The sequence below is a fragment of the Atractosteus spatula genome, chromosome 18 (genome assembly GCF_055471065.1).
Source record: "Atractosteus spatula isolate fAtrSpa1 chromosome 18, fAtrSpa1.hap1, whole genome shotgun sequence".
NCBI classification, from domain to species: Eukaryota; Metazoa; Chordata; class Actinopteri; order Semionotiformes; family Lepisosteidae; genus Atractosteus; species Atractosteus spatula.
Window position 1 is genome coordinate 8092986 of NC_142723.1, and position 15369 is coordinate 8108354.

Consider the following 15369-nt stretch of genomic DNA (forward strand, 5'->3'; position numbering starts at 1 on the left):
AAAGATAAGGATGGTTTTAGAAGATAAATGTTTTTTGCTAGAAATGTAACAACAGTTTTTCTTTTTTGAAAAGCGTAGTTTATTGAAACAAAAATGTGACTTTTTAAGATTTAACAAAGAAATGTAAAAAACCTTCATCATCCTTCATTCTTCATCCTTTTTGGGGAGGAAGGTCTTTTTAGACACATCAACTAGACCGACAAGGATGCATGTAAATATGTTTTCTATATTCTTAGATTAGGAGTAACTTTAAAAAGTATTTCTGATAAATTTATTTGAATCTTGGTATCAGTTGACATCGCATTACGGACTTTATTTGTGATTAACAAAGGAAAATTCAGATAAAAATGTCTTCTGTTCTAATTCATCTCCAGTCCAGCACTTCATCAGCACTTGACGGAGTTCGTGGGACAACCTTCAGTGTTATAGGTTTTTTTGGCTGAAAAATAGCATTCAATTCAACCGGGACCTGAAAAAGCAATCAATAATAGAAAAATACAGGGCATAATTTTTAAATTGCATTTGGAAAAAACAAAACATAATTTGCAGACTTTATGTGTAATGCATTTCACTAGACAAAAATGTATTCTTTAGCAATATTAAAAAGAAATTATTTATAAAATCCTCTTGAAGGGAAACATTTCAGTTTATTAGAATGACTGATGTATTCAGTTTCAATTAATGGGATTATCTATTTAGCCTTATTTTAGAAAATTTTGCAATGTAATTTTAAAGCTGATCATTTTAAATAATCAATCACCTCAATTAAAACTTTAAGCTTTTAAGGTTCCATGATTTTGATTTTGATATTTCATCCTGTACTACAATAGGTATTTGACTTAAATCAAATAATAAAAATAAGCATTCTAAATTCTCACCAAAATTACAATGGCAATGAGAAAAATATCTTTTGTAGTTGTTTTTAAAAAAACATATTGCTCTCACTTTAAGGCTGATATATACAATATACTATACACTACTTGTTTGATTAAATTAATTCTGTTTCACAAACATAAAAAAAACAGATCAAAGAACAGATCAGTTTTTGAGTGACTTTAATTACAGACAGTCAAAGGAATGCTCACTTAATTCAATCTCAGTGTTAATTGATTTGATCGTTGACATGATGAGAGCAAACAATTAAGAGCATCCACCATTAACATAAAGGATTTTGTTAAATCCCAATAACTAATGAATGCCATGCCATTCTCTTGAATCTTATGCAGTCAGAAAACCACTACTGTGCTGGAAATTGTAATCTATAAAGGAACAAGTAATAGGTTTATTCCATGCTGAAAAAAAGAAGAAAGAGAACACAACGTTTCGGCCGTGGAGCCTTCTTCAGGCTCCACGGCCGAAACGTTGTGTTCTCTTTCTTCTTTTTTTCAGCATGGAATAAACCTATTACTTGTTCCTTTGCAGCCTACGCATGCTGACGCAGCTACCCACCTGAACTACATTGTAATCTATAGTCTTCTACTCAGTCTGCTAGGCAATTAAGTAGAGTGTCTTCCCCAGAGATTAAGACGAAGAAGGTGACTGAATTAAAACAAAGACTGTATGAACAGAATGACTCACCTGAGTCTCCTTGCAGGTTTCAAAACTGAAGCTCTGAAGCAGCTGCACAACAGCCAGTTTCATAACCATTAGGGCAAACCTCATTCCAATGCAATTGCGAGGTCCAGTTCCAAATGGCAAGTAAGCATAGGGATCCATGCTTTCCTTGTTGGCTTTGCTAAATCTTCAAACATACCAGGTAGATGATGAATTTCAGAATCTTTCGGATAGAAGTATATGCATAATGCATTAAGCAGCATTTAGATTTTACTAAAGTTGAAGCTACCCCAACCTAGTCTCCTGAGTGGTTCAACTGGTAGACGGGCATATCTGGGCACAGGCTGAGCTATGGTCTATGTTGCTGGTTTGAGCCAGGGTCATGTCACTAGGTAACTGGGACTGTGATTCTCCAAGCAAGTAGAACAGGAATATTCAGCCAGGCCTCTCTCTGTTCTTGACAAATAAAATGACCTCTGTGGCCTTCTGGGAGCTCTCCAATTGACACTGAACGTCTGTTATGCGGCTGTGGTGCCCATGATGTGTTAAAACACGTGGTTTGAAGGAAGGTGTCGCGCCTTCATCCCACCACATTCTCACACGGAAGCGCACTCGCACTAATCACACTCCAGCCCTGAGCACTTCTGCTAAACGACACCGCTCCTGCCAATCAGCCAACCACGACACTCCATCAATCAGCGCACCTTCTCCCTTGCACAATACTTAAACCCTCCAGAAGCCCCTGTTTTTTGTTTGTTTGCTCACCTACCTCCCCTTAGATTCTGTTTTCCTTCTTGCTCTTTGTTACTAACCACAGAACTCACCTTTGACTACATCTACTGTCTTGCCCCTTCGGATTTGGAAGCCTACTCGTTGACCTTCACCTTTTGACTCGTGGAACTGCCTTTTCGACTACAACTTCAGTCTTGCCCTATTCTGGATTGGAAACCTTCTCTCCTGCCTTTTTTTACGATCCTCGGAACTTGACGCGGACTTTGCCTCTCGTCTAGACCCCTAAGGTACCACATAGGGTCCATCTTCCCGTTTCCTCAGTGGGTCAATCCTGACAGTAGGCAGGTCAAAGGTGTCTGCCTTCACTTCCTAATTATCTCCTGTGTGTGGTCATGGGGTTTGTAGAAGTGAGCTGAGATTTTAAAAAGCACACAACTGGAGATGACAAACATCAGATAAGTATAACAGAAAACTAAGTGGCGTTGCCCAGACCCACATGAAATTGAATATTTTACCCAACTTTCCATAACTAATTCCAAATGCCATGTGAAAGCAGCATGAAGTAAGTCTGAGGTTACTTTAGTCTACACAATGGCAAACTGACATTTAGTTCTGGATTAAACATTTGACAAAGAGGCAGGTAATTAGGAGGTTTGTGCTAATCGGAGACTATGATAAGCCTACAATGAGGATATTGCATATTCTCAGGAAAACCAAAAAACCAAGTCAGACAGAACTTAACCTTTCAGGCTTGAAGACATCAGGTTCAGGCCAGTGATCGGGATCATGATGAAGAGCATACACTGGTATTGTAACAATGATTCCCTCTGGGATGGTCACCCCGTTAATCTCAACAGTCTTCTTACACATCCTCTCAAGACGGGGTGAAGGGAACAGCCTGAGAGACTCGCTGATGACCATGTCCAGGTATTCCATCTTCATGAGTGCTTCATATGTTACAGGAGCCTTGAAAACATGGCAGCAGGTAATTTGTAAAGCCACCAGCCTCCAATGAGACCAATAAAGCTGCTCTTTCTAACTTTAAATTATTTTGTTTAGCGAGGGTAATTCATTAATACATAATTTAATAACATACGTTCACCCCAACTCCCATCAACTACCTGCTCACTAGGGTACAGCAACTCAGACTTTCTTTCACAGAGTTTTTAGCTCATGTCCTCTTCCACCAACATTACTGCCACCCACACAACAGCTACCCTTTGGATTATTTTATAGAGTAGTTCTGTCTACCTTGCCCACATGGCTATTCTCAACTAAAGCACTTTAAAGCCAAAACACTTTTACAAACATTACATTAAATTATGTTTTTGTCTGGCCTGACAAAAGTTCTTGATGGCTAAATGCAGTCTAAAGCTGCCAATTACTAAAGCATATTCATGAACAGTCAAGAGCCTGTAATGTGTGGTTTCATTGTCAAGGACAATTCAAGCAAGGCAGTAGAACAATAGGATGTTGGTAAAATAGAAGTATGACAAAAGAAACAATTAAAAAAATAACATCAAAACACAAAATGAAGCAAATAATAAAGTTCAAACTTTGCAGCTTTGTTTCAATTGCTCCCTGACAAAAAAAAAACACACCTAACTATTGGCTGCTCAAGAATGTGAATGAGTAGTGAGAAATTACTACCTTGTTTGGGAAGACTTCATCAATTTCTTTTTGTAGTTTCTTCTGGACATCAGGGTTGGTGGCAAGATTGTATGCTAAGAAGGAGAGGGATGTACTTGTAGGCTCATAACCACCAAAAACAAAAATCAGGGACTGAGACAGGATCTCATGGTCTGTTAGACCTGTTGAATGTAGAAAAGCAAAATATTGATATAGGTTAATATACAAAATGGAGTGTATCTTACATGGTGTTATAGAACAAAAGGAACATATTGTGACAGCTCACAATATTTTGGGACAATGGTGTCATTTATCCCAGATTAAGGGTACCTTTATTTAGCTTTAGGTGACTTTTTTAGACCCTGACTAAACATAAATCCAGGCACCTAAGCTGTTTACCGGCACTGGTACAGTATATAATGCCATTATAAAATCAAAGACACATTTTAAATCAGTAATTCTTGGTCTTTTGTCTTTCACTCATTCTGTCTTGGCTACTTCTCCCACGGTGCGATGCACACACATGTATCTGCCCTCAGTCTCCAGATAGCAGATACAAGAAATCTAAAAGCCTCTGCTTCCTGATCTTATCTTAGATTATCACAAGACCAACAGTCTGATTGGCCATGTGATGACAGGTCATTCTCTATTTTTTATCTACAGTTTTCTGGGGAATGCAGTTCAATCATGACTCCATGTCTAAACACATAGTTCTCTTACAGTACTTGCTCCTCAATAATATTTTTGGTGTCCCTGCTTAGACATTATCAGGTTTTACAACTGAGTGATGCAGAAATGCTGCAGAAGCATAAAGCCCAAATGCTGTGGTCAAGAAGCAGTCATCAAGCCACTATGAATGGATTTGTTTTTGGCATACAAATTTACAATTGAAGTTTTTTTACTTCAAACTACAGCAGCATAAAAACTGTCTGGATAACAATATGGTCACACTATAAGATCACAAGGTTATTATTTTCTGCTTGCTTTTATATGTACTGATGCATAAAAGGAATTAAACAATCCAGTCTAGTAGATTTAATCAAGCAGTCTAAACCTATACATCAAACAACGTCAAAGAAAATCTGAAGAAAATACAAGTCAAAAAATTATTCTGAAGTTAGTAGAACCTTATTGAGTCTTAAAAATTCCATGTTGATAGATAGGCCTGATTAGCCTTTGGATTGCCTGCTGTAAGACGTTGGCAAGGTCGTCTCCCATTGGCAAATTTATTCCAAAGATGTTCCATAGGACTCAGATCTGGAGAAACAACTGGCCGCTACAAGACTTATTGTCTCTTATTTTCTTCTTGTAGTTCCACTGTAATCCTAGCACTTGTGTGTTCTGTCAATGTCCTACTGGAAAATTGACAGACATTTCCAGGAACTCAGGGTCTTTGTCATTGTATCTCCAAGTAGTAAGGTCGTCCACTGTCTACACATAAGGCATTCTAGTGTTAAAGGAGATTCCTTCCCACAATTTTCACATTTCCACTGACCCATTGATTGGCTTAAACACAAAAGGCAACATAAAGCTCACTGCAATGTCACTATTCAGTGTCTCTTAAAGGCAAAACAGAATTCATCACAAACATTCCAACTTTGTGAGGGATTTACTCTCTCAGCTGACATGCAGGCTATTTCTTTCTGGAATTCTTTTTAACAAAGATGGATAAGAGTGAAATACTGGTAAGTCAGATCTGGTATGGCTGCCTTCTTGGTTGTGGCCGGTCACTTACAGAGCCAATTTCCTCATTTCTCTGATCTGTGCCCTGATATCCAAAAGAGGATGGTCATCATTTAATAAGGATTGATCTATACCAGAAACTGTCGTGCTTTAGTCTGCTGGTCATTGAAACAGAACATCTCATTTCCAGACATATTCTTCACAGATGGGCCCCATTAAATTATACCAATATCAACTAGTTGATCCCCATTACTTGAGTGAGGCATGGTCATATATTTAGCGGTTGTTGCATTTATTAAAACTATCTTTTGCCTAAAAAATAATTGCCTAATGAGTTATTATGCTTAATACAGGCATGATTTTCATTGTGTATCTGCATAAGTTTCATAGGCTATACCAAACAGGGTTTTTCATTTTGTTTTTGGCTTATCAAAAACTGTTTCAGATGTCAAGCTCAAATATAACACCCTGAATATGTATTCATAAATATATACCCGAGTCAGCATAAATCATAGTAACATCAGATAAACAAGCAGATAAAGTAAAAGAAGGGCGCATGAAAAAAAATTATAGAAACTGTAATCGTTGGATATTTAAAATTAAAATCTAATGAAACACAGTTAAATAAATGTACAGCACCTTTTATAACTTCCTTTTCTCCATATATGCTTGAGTTATTCTCAGGAAGTTGTGAATCCATCATCAATTGCAAGAAATCCACTCGATTCTGTAGAGAAAAGTACATAGACAGAAGTCACCTTACTCTTCAAGAGACAGACTATATAAGGTAATTTTGTATAGTAATGTATATAATATGGATGTATAGTATATATGTATTTAGTATGCACGCACAAAGCATTTGTCTTTTTCAGAACTTACATTGGGAATATTTTGTTTACGTTCTGCCTTTATCTTGCGAAAGGAGTCGTAGAAAAAGGTCATCACTGACTGAGGGAAAAGGCTAAAATTCAGCTTGTCCAACAATGTAGCAGTGAAAGGAAATATAGCTGTAATAATGGGAAAAAAAACAATCAGGTCTTCCAATGAATAAGAACTAGCAACAGTTTTATATTTTATGGGAAAACTATTCAGTGGAATTTTTCCATTTCACATGCATACATGCATTTGTAACACTTCCTCATTAACTTGAGCATTATAACTTCAGTATAAAGATAGTACTACAAAATACACTGGAACCATTAAAAATGAAAAATACATGTCTGACAAAAGTACAAAGTTCCCCTCAGATTTCTTCTATTAACTCATTAATTAATTGTTCAGAATATGATAATTTTAGTGCAGATGATCATGCAGAACAGGTGCTGCTGGACTTTAGCAGTGGTGACAAGATAACTTTTAATTTTGCAGTAATAAGAAGAGTCCAGTTTGAGAATAGTGCTTTCATGGAGAATACTATGAAATGGAGATAGACTGACAAAAGAACTAACATATCACTGTCAGAGAAAACTATTCAAACTGTCATGCCATAAGAAATCTAAATCATCTCAACGTTTACCAACAGTACAGTATAAAATTGCAGGTACCTGTATACAGGGTTAGTCAAAATGTTGTTGACAAGTATAAATGCCAATTATTTTACTAAAGTTTTGTTTTCTCCTCCACAGATGGCGAAGGATTGTAAGGTAACATTTAGAAACTTTGATATTTATGCTTTTGTTTGAATCCTTTTTTGTCACAATAACCCATGCAATTAATTTGTAATAAAATGTCAAACTTGTCGACAGCATTTTGACTAACCCTATACTTTATATCCTCTGAATCAGTATCTGGACAATCGAAGAAGCTAAACATAAAAACATACTTATGATAAGCAGAATAGGGTTGAAGAAATTGAAATTGAGCATCTTCTTGACATTGGTCACAAAGGGGTCATCAGGGTTGTTGAGAGAGTCAATGGAGACACTGAAGGAGGCACTGGTAACAACATCCATGCTGTAGGGTCCAATGACACTAGAAAAAGCGATATTATATAATTATAATTGCTTACACTTATATAGTGCTTTTCTGGATACTCCACTCAAAGCGCTTTACAGGTAATGGGGACTCCCCTCCACCACCACCAATGTGCAGCCTCACCTGGTTGATGCGACGGCAGCCACAGTGTGCCAATACGTTCACCACACATCAGCTATCAGTGGGGAAGAAAACAGGGTGATGTAGCCAATTCAAAGAGGGGGATTATTAGGAGGCCATGATTGGTAAAGGCCAAGGGGAAATTTGGCCAGGATGCCTGGGTAACACCTCTGCTCTTTATGAGAAACACCCTGGGAATTTTAATGACCACAGAGGGTCAGAGCCTCAGTTTTATGTCTCATCCGAAGGACGGCGCCTTTTTATAGTAAAGTGTCCCCGTCACTATACTGGGGCATTAGGACCCACACAGACAGCAGGGTGAGCGCCCCCTGCTGGCCTCACTAACACCTCTTCTAGCAGCAGCCTGAGTTTTTCCCAGGTGGTCTCTATCATCCAGGTACTGACCAGGCTCACACCTGCTTAGCAATATTAATAGGTGAATCTACAGTTTATTCATTGTGTCATGTATAGATGGATGCAAGCTTAAATGTATCTAAGTTACTTACTCCTTAATTTGGACAGGTTGACTCCGGTCTTTCTTATGTAAATTTATAACCAAAGTGTCAGCACACTGCTTTGCAATTGGAAAAACCTGTAAGAGAAAGCTTCCTTCATGATCACCTCCAAGAATGCAAGACCTGTACATCAAAGTAACGGGAAACCTTATAACCGCAAGGTTCTATCTTACAGTGCACATCAATATATTTACTGCCTTTCTAGCTGGCATGTGCAGGTTTCTGCATTTCCTAACTGAGCTTGCAGGGTAACAGATATCCATGCATCACCTGAGATGTGTCAGCCTGATTGTTTTTTTACACATTACGCTTTGATACTGTTCCATTGTGAGGGCAAGCACAGAGTCTCCCTGCCACCCAACCTCCCTTCATCTAAAAGAGCCACCTTGATCTAAAAGAATACTTAAAGGTTTGAATAAAGGACCCCTGAACTTTCTGGAATTCAGTGATTCACACCAAATATGATTTTGCTCTGTGTGTTAAAATACTATTACTATTATAGTATAACTTGATATTTTTTAAACAAGACTAATCCATAACTCATTCTGTTGTGTGCATTTTTTGTTCTGGTTTCATTAGGAGTATGATTAAATCTGAGGGGGCATTACATACAGTATAGTATAATCATTTCAAATCCAAAAAAGGTATAATATATTACAAATTAAATTTTCAGGACCCTTGAGGTTCTATTTAACTTGCATAAAACAAAACAATATAAAAAAAGAGAAACACATCAGAATTAATGCTTTAATTCTTGTGGATGTGGATACTGATAAAAACAAATACTATGTTTCAGGTGTATTTCAGGTGAAGAGTACACCTGAAACTACAAATATTTCACTCTTTTTTTGAGTGCTGAATTTATCTCTGCTTCCTCTGTTTGCAACCTACATGCAGACATTTAGTAGTTCCTCAATGTAATCTACATACTGTACAATCAACAAACGACAAGCACGAATGTTTTATCACTATAGTAGTCTGAGACTTCACTGACATGGCTCTCACAGAGTCCAAATTCCAACTACTGTATCTTATTTAGCTGGATGTGTCTAGTTCTTGTAGCTGTGTGACTGATTGCTTTTGAAAGAGAGGGATGTTTTTCCTGAACTCTCATGCCAATCAAATAGAAACACAACACTTCTGCCAATTAACTAATTCAAAGTATTGCACTGCCATAACCCCATTTTTTTATTTTGGCCAATACCATTTTTTATTTTGGTAATACCATACTTGAACAAATTGTTGAAAAAGTGGTGTGAAATTATTGTAGCTCTTTTCACAGCTCTGGATCCTTCCACGTGGTTTGCATGGAAGGCCAGTGCTTTTTGAATGAATGCATCTTGCTATCAGGCACAAGGGAAAAAAGCACTGACCTCTTTCAGGCGTCCACTGGTAAAGGATGGTGAAAGCACACTGCGAATTCTTTTCCATTTCTCATCTTTTACCAATGACAGAGCATCATACATTGGTCCTACCATTTTTGCTTCCTGAAATACAATAGAGTGTACTACAATAAAAAGGTTTGACAGATATTATGTTATGTGTTAAATTCTGAAAAACAAAACTATGATGTTAAAGCAATTCTTTTAAAATGAAAATGATAGCAAACAACTCACAATAAAGAATATGTCCAGCTTTTGAGAATATAATCTGCTATATTGGCAACACAAATTACAATTTTGATGTAACAATACTCTATCAATATGAACACTATTACCAACATCTGACAATATTAATATATAATATTAATATTATGGGCGACCAGGCCTGTCCAGCATTGTATACATGTATACACCCTAAGCATGCTGGGATGTATCTGCTCTATTAGCACATATGCCACCCCTGTGTGGAAGCCCTTACTTTCACTACACATGATGCCCATTTACCCAGATGTTTCCAGATTTGTCCACAATCTGTAGATTCTGATATGTTTAGCAAACTAGTGAAATTCTCATATGATTCCAAAATAGAAGGATTAACAAACACTGTACAAACTACATAAAAATCAAAATATTTAGATTCAATTCAGGACTAAATTTGACAAAATTAGTAGTACTGCCATTACTGGCTCTTCCAATGGGAAAGCACTTTTAAAATTGAGAACTGAAGGCACTGTAGAATAGCTGTAGAAGTCTAAAACAAGTTACTGAGAAATAGCTGGATGAAATGGCTGAAAGTAATAGATTACTATTCATAGATTATAGTTCAGATTTCTATACCATAATCCTATTCATGTTAGTCACCAACTCTCAAACCTGGGCCATAGTACTTCTCTCTGTAACTGGATCCTGGACGTCCCAACAGGCAGACCTCAATCTGTGAGAATAGGCAACACCTCCTCCACTCTGATCCTCAACACAAGAGCCCCCTAGAGCTGTGCGTTCAGTCCCCAGCTGTTCTCCATGTTCACCCACAATTGTGCAGCAAGACACAGCTCCAACTTCATCTTTAAGTTCACTGATGACACCACCATTGTAGGTTTGATCACAAATAATGATGAAACAGAGTACATGAAAGAAGTTGAGAACCTGGTGGTATGGTGTCAAGACAACAACCTCTCCCTCAATGTCAGCAAAACTAAGGGGCTATTTATTGACTTCATCAATGGGGCTGCTGTGGAGATGGTTAGCAGCATCATGTTTCTGGGTATTCACATCATCAACAATCTGACCTGGTCCCATCACATAGATGAAGTAATGACAAGAGCACACTAGCACCTCTACATACTCAGGAGATTTGATATGTCTTCTCAAAGACTCATACATTTTTATAGATGCACTGTAGAAAGTATTATCACTGGACGCATTGCACTTTGGTATGGCAATTGCTCTGCTCATGAATGTAAAAAACTACAGAAGGTGGTGGAGACACCTGAGGCCATCAATAGCACAGAATTCCCTTCCATTCAGACCATCTTCTCCACACTCTGCCTCAGAATGGTGAATAATCGAATCAAAGACCAAAACCATCCTGGGAAAGCACTTTACTCTTTTCTTCCCTCTGGCAGAAGCTATAGGAGTATAAAAGCCTCTACCCCACAGCCATCAGACTCCCGAACTTCACATCTGAAATCCTCCCCCCACTTACACCCCTATTTTACACTGAACTCAAAATACTGCCACCACTCGAATTTTAGACTGAACTGAAAATACTGCCACTGCTGAATTTTGTACTCAGCTGCTATCTACTGTAAATGCTGGTTAAAAGTGTAGCTATTACCATGTACCCTGTCTCCAAGAAGTGTGATGTCATTTGTTACTTACTATATGTCATTTTCTTTGTCAATGTTATGTCATTTGTAATGTGAGGAAAACACACAAGTAAGCATTTCATTGTTCTCAGGTACATACTATCACGATCGTCATCCATCCTCTAGAGGGCGCTCCAAGCCTTTTGTGTTTTTCATTATCACGTTCACCTGCCCCCTGTTCCGTCCTTTATTTAAACCTGGTGCTCTGGAAGATCAGGGCTCTGCATTGGAAGACGGACACCCGGATGCCCACCTAGCTTCAGGTCGCCCTACGTCCGCGGCTTGAAGGCATAAGCGTCCTGACCAAGCTCAGTTTGGGGCTCAGAGCGCCCGGCCTAGTCACTCTATTTTTAACCTTTGTGTTCCTGTTCGAGTTCCCCCTTCCTGGGGATTTCAATCGTCCTTGTTTTGGATGGACCTCCCAGTTTTGGACTATGGACTGTGCCCCGGTTTCCCTTTTGGACTTCCTTGGACTTGTCTGCCAGCGTTCCCCCCACCTGATCACCGTCGGCACCGCCCCCTGTTCGCCATCCCTTCCTTTCCTAACTGTGTTTTCCCCATAGCCATTTTCCAGTCACTTCCGGATTATACCGTATGACAATAAACTTGAACCTGAAACCCTTGGATCACATTGCTATTAAAAACCAAACAAGCTAGATGGACTGGGTGGCCTCTTCTCATTTCCAAACTTTCTATGTGATTATGTCCTCAATGCTGAAAAAATAGTAGTAATAGATCTAAAGAGATGACAAAAATTACGTACTCTCCTGTTAGTGAACAAAGAATAGCACTCCTTCACCATTACAGTTTTGATTATTGCAGTATCCACGATAGCCAGTGTAGGTGTCCTGCCCTCAAAAACCCTGGATAACAAAAGAAAAAAACTGAAAGTGAGACCACAAAACTGAAATACAGTCCCAGATGTCAAGTTCCTTATTTTTTTCAGAATGTGTGCGCTTACAAAATGTTTATACTCAAAACTTTACCAAGCATAATTAGCACAATAAATTGAAGTTATATCCTCCATTTTCTGTTTATTTCAAGCATCCTATGGTGTTCAGTAAGATTTACAAGTGCCTTTCTTTGAGACAGGTCATTATACAGCTAACTTTGTCTAAGTATTCCATTCCAAATTACACCTGAGTAAAGGCTCTACGTGTAATACAGGTTGTAATTCAGCAGTCCTGATGTGGATGGATTTTGATTGATGACATCATTAGCCAGCTGTGATGTGCAGCCCCCAAAGAGCCAGGAGATGTGCGCCTCTGATTGTCTGGCTTAAATGCCAAGCATGGTTTTCTATTCTTTCAATTAAAACACCAAATTCCCCAAGTGCATGTGTGTCTGTGATCAAAAGCTTAATGTAATATCCCAGCTCTGTTGTTTTTTGGGCTTGTGGCTAGATACAAAGTGGACCTTCTGACAGTGTCTGTCTGGGAAGGCAAGTGCAACAGGATCATTCACTTTAAGCTTCTTGTTACAGTGATGCAATCTCTGAAATGGGAAGACATCACAAAGCCCTGAGTTACAAGACTCAAGTTACAAGTTATTCTGAAAAGAATAACAATTGGCAATTCAGGCTTGGAATTTAAAATAAAAACGCTAGAATGAAACCAACTCCAGCAATATCACTGTACTCACCCCCAGACTTTTCCAAATTTGCAGAAACACTCCAAATCAAAAACATGAACACCCTGTGGAAAAACGTATTATTATTGTTTTCCAAAGTCAGTCAAAACCATAGAGAAATACAATACAAGAGTATCTCTTTCCATTGGATATTTAAATAGACTGCAAATCTTGCATTCCATTCCTGTAGACTGTAGTAGATTAAAACAATGATTGAAAGAATATTGAAAACCCCATATGGGAACCACCTTCTGTTGTCCTTGGCTCAGTAACCAACAGAAGTAGGTACATACTGTACAGGAGGTTCAGCATATGCAACCAGAGAACACTAACCAATTCTTACTCTTCCTTGCCCAAAACTATATTGTAGCTGTGAAGCAAAAAAAATATTTGCAGAACTCAAATTCAAAAAAGCAGAAATAGCAATGACAAAGGATAATCGAAATGTACAGCATGGTTTCTCAAATGCTGAGCTATATTTATATTTATATTTCAAACTGTCTAAAGGAATGTGTACATACACATGTAATGATATGGCTGTGAAATAATTTGTTTCAAACTTACAAAATTTGTTAGAACTTACTTTTCTGAATTCCAGGAAATTCCCAAAAAAGGGCAGAGGTCTAGGACCAGGAATTCCCAGTTTTCTGAAGAAACTATATGGCCAAATGCCATACCTTCAGACACAAAAGACACACAAGACAGTTGAAAGTACTTACCTAACTAAAATTTTATCTACTCAAACAAATCTGGATTTGGCTAGAATAATTCACCTGGGGGTTTTGGGACACACAGAGCTCTTGCTATTCTGATGCCTCCCAAGTGGCTTAAACAGTAAAGACACTTGCTTTGTCATTTAACACCTCAACCCTGTACCGGAGCTTCAGTGTTCAGGTGTTCCCCGTACCAACAGCTCCCCATGCTTACAAGAGCTCAGGAGGCAACAGCTCATGCTGTGTTTCTGCAGAGAGCTCAGACCCACTAATCTCACCCTACCCTCAGCCCAGGCTGCTGTGCACCACAAGAATACTGGCCATACTGGCCAGAATACAGCCAGATTAGTGACATGGTCCAGGCTCAAATCCGTTTCATTACTGGTTGAGAATCCCTAGTGAACTGTTAAAAACACAACGATAAGCAACATCTGAGATAATAAAAATAAACAGATTCTTTTGTCCAGTACTACTACATAATAGCAGTTTACACAAATTAATCAACCTTTTCCAAAAATAAAAAAACCTTTTCTGTTGTTTTAATTTAAGATTTCATTAAGTTTGGTTAACAAATTCATGTCAAAAACATTTTAAGCGTTCATCCCAACCTGCTACCCGTTTTAGTCGATTGGTAAAATAAAACACCAGATGTTTGGGCGTTAATGTTATTAGCACATTTGGTAATAACCCTACTGGTTACTAAAGTTCATGCATATTTAAGGAGCACTTCATTTACCCTTTCAACAATTAATTGAATGTGTTCTGCATTGATACGTAATTCACGACGAACAACACGGAATGAACACCCACCTATATGACAGTACTCTTTAAAGAATTCAGGCAGTGACAAATCGGTAACTATTAACAATCGCTTAAATTCAAGTATGTTTTTTTAATAAAATTGGTTTATTTATTTATTACTTTAAAATGATAAATCGTTCGGGTAATATAGAGTCCGACTAAATTTCTCTACGAACAGTACAAAAATTTCGAATAATGTAACTCACAGGATCAGAAGAGTTAAGAACGAAACGAGAAGCGTCCAGGTCTCGGTTGAAAAAGATGGAAGGACGGCCATGATGCACTTTTCCTTTCTATTCACTGCCTTCTCGCCTTCTGCTATAGTTTTGTTTTGTATATATACACAGTTCCGTGTATATCAACTCGTTTTATCCCAAGAGCTTGAAGCGGGGGCGGAGACTTCTCAGTTCCAAGTTCTCAGATAAGAAAACTTGGCTGTAGGTAACTTGAACGTTATCGGAATATGACAGATACATATGATCAAAGAATGGTCTTAAATGGCCAAGAAACCTTTTTCTTAATTATTTTCTTTTTCCTTTATATTTTGAAGTTAACCATACAGTACAATATTATAGAACAATATTATGAAATTACTGAATTCCTTGTTAATTCAATCTGCTTGTTACAGTATACATTTGTTTTTGCGACATTACACTATGTTAAGAGTGTGATGTCATATCTGTCAATGTTTATCTGTAGATTACATAATTATTGGATTTATGGTTCTATTTTGTCCTTCACCAATATGTTTGTGAAGAAGCATGTAATA

The 15369-nt window shown here is 37.9% G+C and overlaps 1 protein-coding gene across 2 annotated transcripts; it reads right to left on the bottom strand.

Moving 5' to 3' along the window:
- Positions 1-55: 55 nt before the first annotated feature.
- LOC148818536 (cytochrome P450 3A40-like) lies at positions 56-14939 on the bottom strand. Of its 2 annotated transcripts, XM_088936560.1 has the most exons (13): positions 14807-14939; positions 13670-13763; positions 13099-13151; positions 12221-12320; positions 9581-9694; positions 8199-8284; positions 7421-7569; positions 6478-6605; positions 6238-6325; positions 3937-4097; positions 3029-3252; positions 1579-1741; positions 56-469 (listed from the first exon to the last, which is right to left on the bottom strand). In XM_088936560.1, the coding sequence occupies exons 1-13, from the start codon at positions 14875-14877 to the stop codon at positions 365-367; spliced, it is 1536 nt and encodes a 511-aa protein (XP_088792686.1). In that variant the 5' UTR covers positions 14878-14939; the 3' UTR covers positions 56-364. The 2 variants fall into 2 exon arrangements, with proteins under 2 accessions (XP_088792686.1, XP_088792687.1); XM_088936561.1 differs by lacking the exon at positions 13670-13763 and having other exon boundaries at positions 14807-14911.
- Between the last annotated feature and the right edge of the window lie 430 nt (positions 14940-15369).

What these genes read in the sequence shown, in the direction of transcription:
- LOC148818536 (XM_088936560.1), bottom strand. Translation starts at nt 14,877, where the DNA reads ATGGCCGTCCTTCCATCTTTTTCAACCGAGACCTGGACGCTTCTCGTT. An exon ending in CCCTATTCTGCTTATCATAA is followed by an intron (nt 6,606 to 7,420) that starts GTATGTTTTTAT and finishes CCATTATTACAG; the next exon opens with CTATATTTCCTTTCACTGCT. An exon ending in ATGAAGTCTTCCCAAACAAG is followed by an intron (nt 3,253 to 3,936) that starts GTAGTAATTTCT and finishes CATGTTTTCAAG; the next exon opens with GCTCCTGTAACATATGAAGC.